We start from the raw sequence: 8,976 nt of genomic DNA, 5'->3' as shown, positions 1-8,976 counted from the left end.
GGAGGTTAGGAACGCTCGAAATGCTCGTGTTTCAGGCGGGGTTCGCCTGTCCTGGCAGGGGAATAGGTGCCCTGAGGGGAAAATGGTAGCCCTGGAGGAGAATCGATGGCTCCAAGGGGAAAATAGTGGCTCTGAGAATCATCCTGTCGAGGGGGAATGATGACTCTGAGGGAGGGAATCGTCCTGGGAGAGAGGAACAGCAGCCCTGAGGGGAGAGAGATGGCCCTGGGGAAGAATGGTGGCTCCAGGGGAGCGAATTCTGCTGTGAGGCGGGACAGCAGCCCTGGATGCGTTACTGCAAGAGAATGGCAGCACTAGGGCGGGCTCCAGCGGGAGGAGGATGGTGTCCTGAGGCGGCTTCAGCTGCTATGAGGGGGCAATGGTGACCCTGAGGGAAGGATTGACCCTCACGCCCCGGAACCCCTGCGCCTCGGAACCCGCGCACCCCGAACCCCCGCTGACCGGAACCCTCGAACCCGCGCACCCCGGAACCCCCGGCACCCGGAACCCAGCGTTCGGGCCCCGCGTCCCGGCCGGATGCTGCGCGGAGCGCACCGCCCCCTCCTCCCCACCGTCCCGGACATGCTGCGGCCGCTGCGCTTCGGGCTGCTGCTGCTCCTGCTGCCCCTGCTGCTCCTGCCCGGCGGCAGCGCCGCCTCCCCCGCGCCCCTGGCCGGCTCCAGCGCGCAGAACGGGACGAGACCGGGCAACGGGACGGGGCCGCCGCCCGCCTCGTGGCCCGGCTCGGCGCTGCCCTCGGGGTCGGGGCTGCCGGTGCTGCGGCGGGCGGTGTACGTGCTCAGCGTCCTCTCCGCGCTGGCCGGGCTCTATTTCCTCCTCCGGGCGTTCCGGTGAGTGCGGCTGGGACGGGCACCCCCTTGTTCTCATGTCCCCTTGTTCTCGTGTCCTTCCCTGTGTCCCCCCTTCTTCTCGTGTGTCTGCCCCCTTGCCCCCTGTGTTCCCCTCTTGTCCTTGTGTCCCCTCTCTATGTCCCCCCCACTTGCCCCGTGCTCCTCCCTTTGTCCCTCCCCATGTTCTTCCCTTCTCCCCGTGTCTCACCCTTTGTCCTTTCCCCTTGTCCCCGTGTCCTCCCCATGTCCTCCCACTCCTTGCCCCGTGCCCCTCCCTGTGTCCCTTTCTGCGTCCGCTTCCCTTTTTTTCATGTCCCCCCTTGTCTCTGAGCTCCCCCTTATCCCTGTGTCCTCTCCTTGTCCTCGTGTCCACCCCCATTGTTCCCATGCTCCCTCTTACTCCGTGTCCCACCCCAATCTCCCCCTTTCCCCGTATTGCTGTCTTGTGCCCTCACACTCACTGTGGGCTTTCTGTGTCCCTCAGTCCCAGGTCAGAGGGACCCAGAAACGAGCGCAAAACTCATTCCAGGTTGAAGAAACCTCAACGGAAGAAGTATGGTCTTCTGTCGAATTACGATGAGAACATAGAGATGGCCTCGCTCGATAGTGATGAGGACACGGTGTTTGAAACGAGGAACCTAAGGCGGTAAGTGGGTCTTTTTTGTTTCTTTTTTCCCTGCAAGGGGCTGAGAGATTCCTTTGGGACAGATCCTGTAACCAGATCTACATAAATTAAACTTATCTGTGTGATGTCTCTGTTTTTGTCTTGCCTTTCCTCTATTTTCTGACCATCGAGAGGGACATCCACAGTGTGTTGGGAGCACTGCTTTGTATGTCGTGCTTGGCAGGAGAGCCAGTGCCTGCGTCCAGCCTGCATCTCCTTGCATTAAACAGGAAAACAAAACCTGCTGTTTTTTCCATTTAGGAATTGCTCCTGAGCCAGATCGCAGCTAAAACTCCTTGTCCTGTTGGGGTATCCACTCCCGCTTTTACTCCGTGGATCCCAGGAGTTCAGTTTCCCAGGAAGGTGGTTTTTGGAGCTGAGGAGGAACACTGCTTCAGCCGCTGCGAGGTTGGGCTGATCCATTCTGTTGGACGTCCTTGTGCTGATGCCGGCTGTTTTCTATTTTCCAGATGATTTGGGACCAGCAGCACCAGCTACACAGACCAAGAGGATGCAAGTCCAGTGGAATCGCTTTACCAGTGCTCAATTTTATTTTTGATATTTGCTTCTAATGACTTAATTAACAGTACAAACCCTTCGATAGCTGGGGCAGGGGAAAGGGGGCCAAACCTGTTTTCTTCACACACGTTTTTGGGCAGAGGTGGAGCTGCAAGCTAAATGATGCTGCACTGGGTGCTGTTGCCTGCGCAGGGAGAAACCAAGGAAAACGTGACTTCTTGATGATGCTCAGCGTTTGAAGTCTCACTGCTCTGAACTGGAGTGCTGCAGCTGCGTCTGCTGCCCTATCCATATTTTCTGGGTGCTCAAATCCCTCAACTGACTGTGGAAGCCAGCTTTTAAGTATCAGGCAAGCAGATTGCTTTTGCAGGCTGATCTTCCTTGCTTCTTGTAGCATCAGGTTACTTTGTTAGAAAGTTCTTTATCAGCTCTGATCTGGTAGGAGCTGGCAGAGCTCATGGATAGTGTTGCATTTGTTCAAAGAATAGCTTTGGGAATGAGTTAAAAGCTTTTGTTTTGTTGTAGTTTCAGGGTCAGAAGTTACAGATGATAATACAGGTCATTACATGATTTACAGAGCAAAGATGTTTACAGGTGAAGCCCGAAGGAGTGTTTCTGCATGGGGCTGCAAGTGTGAGGGCTGTTCTGCCCAGCTCCCACGCTGTGTTCACACAGAAAGTGTCCCAGCTCCAATGCTGCGTTCACCAGGGAAAGGTGTGATGTTTGCCAGGCTTCTGAATTTTGAGCTGCTGGCTTTGTCTGAGCTCACCTGAGCTCAGCGCTGAGCCAGAGCGCTGTGGTTTGGGTTGCAGAACTGTAACTGTGATGAGTGTCCTGTCTCTGGGCATCCGATGGCTGGAAAAGGAGGACTCAGGCCCCTAGGAACTGGGATTCTCTAACTGAGGCAGCCTTGGCTCAGGAATAATCTCTTCTGCATGGATACCAGAGTTCTGTTCCATTTCCTGGTACTCAAGCTATTCCACTGTCAGCAAGCAGGGTTTTTTCTGTGTAATTTGGGTTTTCATTGTGTTAGGACCAAATGTGAATGTGTGAGAAGGCTATTGTTAGGTGGATTTGCTGCTAAAATGGTGAAAACTGCTTGAATGTTGAAAACTATTCCATGAGAACTATGGCTGGTGAGTCCTGATGTCCCAGTCTACCCTGAACTGGTAGTGCCTTTGTTAGGAGAACCCAGGGGAGTTTCCCTGCAGGCCAGGGAGCTTGACCTTTCCTTTGGATGAAGATGGAGAAAGTCTTTGGAGTGACGGCTGCTTTCTTCTGGTCTGTGAATCCTCTGTAGATAAGGGGACAAACCTGACACTTAACAGAAAGAGCAGGGCAGGAGGGATCTCCATACCAAGCAGCAAGGAGAAATGGTTTTAGTGTGGGAGCTCAGGGTCCGGCTGCTGCTCCAAAATCCCTCAGGAGGTAGTGCTGCCACCCTGAAGCTCGCCCGTGTGAGGGGCACAGAGTGGGTGAGGTTTCCTGGAGAAATGTCACCCTGGGTGCTGGGTGCTGGCAGCTCTGCCTTGCCCACCTGCAAAGGATTTTTAAAGATATATATATATATTTTTAGTAACACTGTCATGTGAACGCAGCACTTGGATGTTCCCTAATTTCATATCATCTGTATCCTTTCATGCCTCTCTTAGGTACTTTCTGCTTGTTTAGCAGATGCGGAGATGAAAGCATTAGCTGCGCTCCTCTGTGAGGATAGCGGCGATGGCTCATCCTGGCCGTTGCTGCCCCTTGGGTGATCAGAGAGCCGATGGTTTGATTTGTGGTGGTTTATCTTGATCCTATGCAGGCTGGCAGGGCTACGTGCAGGCTGACAGCTTCCTCTGGCTCTTACATCCCTCTGTGGAGTTGTTTCTTGCTGTGTGCAGGTAAGGCTGACTGTGTTTCAGCCCTGGCTCCGTGATGTGGCCTTTCTTTATTGGAGGCGATTAACTTGATCATCCTTTAGGCTGTACTCATCGTTGGACAGATGGGGTTTGCAATTTTGAAGCTTCCTTCCCTTGCAGGAGCAGATAATTTTTTAATGTTAACAGTTAATGGCTTTGATCAAAGAGGAAGCATCGAGCTGTGAGTCCTGCCATGAAAATAGTTGTGATAGGATTTGATTTTGCTGTACTGGTGTTTAGAATTGGAGCAGGGGAGGATGGAGTGTGGCCAGGGCACACAGCATGGTCCTTGTTCAGCTCTGCATAGGCAAATGGTGACTAAGCAGCAGGCCTGCAGGGTGTATGTATGCATCACGATCCATGCACTAGGTATGCATTTCCAGAGTCCTGATGGCTGTCTCCAAAGCCTCTGCTTTAGAGAATCCCCCCCATTTCATCTGTGTAGAGCAAGAACGTGATTGTGGGGCCATGGCTTAGCATTGCTGTCACTTTTATTCCGATCCTGGTTTGGCTGGAGATAGCTTTGAGCTGCAATCAATGACCCCTGTGTGGCCAATTCCATTTTCCCCTGCAGCATCCTGCATCTTGGAAGCAGTCAATAGTCTGGATTTGCTCTTCACAGGCCAAGACATTACATTCCCACTCCACTCTAAATCATTGTTAAAGGCGTCTTCTGAGAGGAGAAAACAAAGATGCTGGTGACAGATCTGAGATTCCTTCGAGGACAAAGCTATTGCTCGGCACAGCTGTTCCTGCTCCCTCTTTCTCCTGGAAGAATAAATCGGAGCTCTCGCAGCAGGTTCTCCTTGCAGCGGTGGCACAGCGGCATGAGGCCAGCGCAGGCTTTTGAGGGGCAGGAGGAGGTCTCGCCAAGAGCAGTGGTTTTTCAAGCCTTGCATTATCTTTCCATAGGAAGAGCAGTTCAGTAGTTGCTTCAGTTATGTTTTTGTTACTTTATGTGCAGTTGATACCTGTGCTGATAGCCTGATGGGTGTCTCTGCAGCAGTTAAACATGTAGTTGTTTTTCAGAGTAGATTTAAATAGACAGATATAAACAGATGCATGTGTGCTCTGAGCATGTGAGACAGAGCTGGCCTGGGAGCTACTCGCTCACATCAGTACAGGGCTGTGCTTGTACAAACACATCCTGCTGCTTGGAGCAGTGTGTCTGTCCCTGGGCAGGCTGCTGCCTTGCCAGCTGCTGCTGCACTTTGCTTTCTCCAGAGGGGATCAGGGTATTAGTGGGAGGCTCTGTGGGCTCTGGCTGCCCTGTTCTGCTGGCCTGTGCTGGGCTTCTGCCAATCCTTGCTGAAAGGCACAGGGTGGTTAGACCAGGATTGAAGTGTGCAGATCCCTATGATGCTGCACAGTTGCCAGCCTGTGCGTGTCACAAGTTACTGCTGGAGTTCGCTCAGACCAATCGTCGTTTAAGCCAAAGCCTAATTTCAAAAGTTTACCTAATTGCCTCTCTGGTCCTGGAGGGCTCTGTCGAATCCTCGTCTGTTGGTATCGAATGAGTGGGCGAATTGACTGGACTGTCTGCCGAGGTTAATGAGATTGACGGAGAGTGATATGTGCATCAACTCTTTATCATTAATAACATGCTTCTGTTTTGTTTCATTGGTACACGGGACTGCAACGGCATCATCATCGTCGAAGTGCTGGGTGATGGGGCCTGCGGTCTGAGCAGACTGCCAAGATGTCAATAAAACAGCCCTGGAATGCACAGTGTTATCTGCACTCTCGGAATGGAGGAGCTCATCTTTCACCCTCCTGCTTCAATCGGTGGTTTATTTTTAAGTAGCAACCAGGCTTGTGTTGATCGATTGTTTTACTTTCGTTTACAGCCTCCCCCCTTCCTTGTATCTTGAAACAAATGAAATAAAGCATTCTGTTCCACCCGATTCCTCCCTGGCAGAGTGCTTGGCTGCCGGCATTCCGGGCTGCTCCACAGGGCTGCCTGACTGTGGCTGCCTGACTGCAGAGCCGATGGGATGTGGCTTTTAGGGAACCTTCTCTGTGTGACAGCCCTGGCTGAGTGTTGCCTTGCTCTCTGCCTGTCAGTAGAGTTACATCACCAACTCTTGTGTGCTGGCACACAGATTTTTATCTCACTTCATTACTGGCTCCTCACTTTCACCCATCATTGTGGGGTTTGTTTAGATTTTTAAAAGTTTCCCTTCCTGTTCTCACACACACTCTCCTTTTCTTGTTAAGCAAAGGGGCTCCAGGGAAGCTGGGGAGGGGCTCTTGATCAGGGAGGGCAGGGATGGGACGAGGGGAATGGTTTTCAGCTGAAAGAGGGGAGATTGAGATGAGATCTTGGGGAGAAATGTTTTGCTGTGAGGATGGGGGGGGGCTGGCCCAGGTTGCCCAGAGCAGTGGTGGCTGCCCCATCCCCGGGGGTGTTTAAGGCCAGGTTGGATGGGGCTTGGGGCAAGTGGATCCAGTGGGAGGTGTCCCTGCCCATGGCAGAGGGACTGGAATTGGATGACTTTTAAGGTCCCTTCCAACCCAAACCATTCTATGACTCTGAAAATCCCTGCAAGGGTGATCCTATCCTTTCTGCAAGAGAGGAGCCAAGTTAGTTTGCTTATCTGGGAGTTGGGCAGGAAAGGCTGGCCCTGAGTGCAGATGTCTTGACTCTCCAGGGCAAAGAATTGAAGCCTGAACAAAGCCAAGGGCAATCCGTGTTGCCAACACCTCACAAAGAGAGGCACTGAAGAAACCTCAAGCCAGGTTTCCTCACAGGAAAACATTTCTTCCTAAATTTTCATCTCAATCTCCCCTCCTTCAACTGAAACCCGTTCCCCCTCATCCTGTTCCCGTGCCTCTCGTGTGCTGCCCACGGGGCGGTGGCCGTTGCGCTCACCGTGGACAATGGCACAGCCATGTTTGCTCCATGTTTGAACCTTGTTGCTGTTAGGGGCTTTGTGCAGAGAGAAGCTGGGTGGGAGAGGCTTTGGCGAGCCGGGGGGAACCCTGTAGATGGCACTCGCAGACCGAACATGCTGGTGGATGGGCACTGGCAACACCTGGTGAAGCTGAAAATCAATCCCAGTGCCTTAAAAAGGCAAATCTTGCCTTAAGCAGCTGCCTGGGAATGAGGGGGAAGTGCCTTCCCAAGGACTGCATCTTGGCTTCTGTGTGGGGAGCAGGAGGTTTTGGGGAACCTGTTTGCCTGGAGAAGGTTTCTCCCAGCTGCCAGTGCTGCTCTCACCCCTGGCTCTGTCTCAGCCAGATTTAACCCAGCCCTGTCAGTACTTGTTCACGAGAGCTTTTTATGATTCTGGGCCAGACAAGATGTTAAGATTCCTTAATTTGATTGAATTAAACTGTAGGTTCCCTAGGAGCTCGCTGCTGCACGGAGAAGCTTGTCTGTGCAGAGCCCAGCATTATTTTGGGCTGGTCCAAGCCTTCCAGAAACACCAGCAGGACTAAAGCCCAGCTTAGAGTTCACACCCTTCTTCTCCCAGTCGTGTTTCCCAGTCCGTGTGCCACTGAGAAGCACAGCCATGCACAGACGTGTGAACCCCTGACCCTGCCTTCACTGCACACCTGGGGTGCTCAATTAACTGTTATGCTTAATGAGCTAACGAGGAGTGCTCAGCAGCAGGGGCAGGGCAGCATCCTGCTTCTCACCCTTTGGAGTGGCAATGGGCTGCAAACCAAGCGCTTGTTCATTTTCAGGCTCGGAGGGCTGGTAGCCCCAATTAGTGCTAATGACCATGGCCTGTGCATGCTGGATTTGCTGCACATTTGTTGCCCTCCACACCATTTTTCCTGCCCCTGTTTTTTCTCTGTTCTGTGGAGAAGCCAAACCTCTCACCTCCACCGAGGTCTCCAGCTGGGGAGAAGCTCTGACTGGGATTCCAATCACAAACATGAGCTGGCGGTGTGGATCTGCTCTGAATTTATTTTAACCTCGAGTTAAAGTGCTCTTGATGCTTTGGATGCAAATTTCCTTCCTCGAAATGGGAACCGCGGGGCCGTTTGCTGAGTGCTGGTAAGCTCTTTTGATGTCACTAGCCTGTTTGCTGCTGCAGTGTTGGACCTCGCTGCCGCGCTCCATAGAGTGCAAAACAACCTCTGCGGCAGGCGTGGGGGGAGGAACCACCTCTCGGCTTTCTGCTGGCGTAGGAGAGCACTTTTCTCTCTCTCATTACTCAGATCTGTTTTTTTAATGAGGGTTCATTTCTAGAGTTGGGGCTTTCAGGGGTAGGTGGACACCAGTCTGCAAGTTTTCTGGTCATTGTGTAGAAGGACAGATGGTCCCAGTCACCTGGGGAGGAAAAAGGAGAGGAACACAGGATTTCACTATGGGGAAAGGAACATAGAACTATTAAAGTTGGAAAAGGTCTCCAAGCTCATCCAGCCCAACCCCACCGTGCCTACTAAACCATGTCCCACAGTGCCACCTCTACACGTGTTTTGTACCTCTATAAGGATGGATACTCCACCCATGCCCTGGGCAGCCTCTGACAGGGTTTCACCTCTCTTTTAGTGAAAGAACATTTCCTAATATCCAACCTAAACCTCCCCTGATGGATGTTCCATTCATGGATTTCAGAGCCCTTTGTCAAGGAGGTGGATTCCTCGTGCTGTAGCGAAGCTCAGCTGTAACAGGTGCATTATCCATGTCTGCAGCTCTTCCTGCCCTGGGTTAGGAACCCCTTGACTCAGCACCCTCACTGATGTCCTCGTGAATGCACCTTTCCACCACCTGTGGAAAGAAGAGTGCCGTGGGTTAAGTGTCGTGTTCTGCCTCTTGTTCTTCTGCCCTCACACCGGACACCTGCATTTTACTGTTCAGCTTTGTGAACTGAGGGGAAGAGGAAGAATCTTCTCCAGGGGTGGTTTGCAGCCTATGTTTGAAGCCACTGGGGTGGGACATGGGGCTGTGGTGTGGGCAGAACTAGGCGCCCCTGGATGGATGAGGATGCCGAGGTGGCTGTGGTTGAAGTTGCAAGCATTTTGTTCCCTTTATTTTGAACATGCTCGCTGAGCATCATGGACAGAACTTCCACCATTCTAGCAG

At 52.4% G+C, this 8,976-nt stretch overlaps 2 protein-coding genes across 2 annotated transcripts in view; both read left to right on the top strand.

The window, feature by feature from the left end:
• The first annotated feature begins 388 nt into the window (after window positions 1-388).
• Window positions 389-5,836, top strand: FAM174C (family with sequence similarity 174 member C). Its single transcript, XM_054050190.1, has 3 exons — window positions 389-851; window positions 1,336-1,497; window positions 1,986-5,836. Exons 1-3 carry the CDS (start codon window positions 538-540, stop codon window positions 1,987-1,989), a joined length of 480 nt encoding a protein of 159 aa, XP_053906165.1. The 5' UTR covers window positions 389-537; the 3' UTR covers window positions 1,990-5,836.
• A 1,964-nt stretch (window positions 5,837-7,800) lies between these two features.
• EFNA2 (ephrin A2) overlaps window positions 7,801-8,976 on the top strand; it is a 78,671-nt gene continuing 77,495 nt past the window's right edge. The window contains exon 1 of the mRNA XM_054050418.1: window positions 7,801-7,944. Coding sequence (XP_053906393.1) covers window positions 7,883-7,944 — 62 coding nt within the window. The 5' untranslated portion in view covers window positions 7,801-7,882. The remainder of the gene's footprint in view (window positions 7,945-8,976) is intronic.

Source organism: Cuculus canorus, chromosome 27 (assembly GCF_017976375.1).
Source record: "Cuculus canorus isolate bCucCan1 chromosome 27, bCucCan1.pri, whole genome shotgun sequence".
Taxonomy (NCBI): domain Eukaryota; kingdom Metazoa; phylum Chordata; class Aves; order Cuculiformes; family Cuculidae; genus Cuculus; species Cuculus canorus.
Note: the sequence above shows the minus strand (reverse complement) of the source record. Positions and strands in the feature narration are given on the sequence as shown.

Bases quoted from the DNA above. Each gene is read 5' to 3' on its own strand.
- FAM174C (XM_054050190.1), top strand. From the start codon at position 538: ATGCTGCGCGGAGCGCACCGCCCCCTCCTCCCCACCGTCCCGGACATG. The intron at 852-1,335 runs GTGAGTGCGGCT...TGTGTCCCTCAG, and splicing joins TTCCTCCTCCGGGCGTTCCG to TCCCAGGTCAGAGGGACCCA.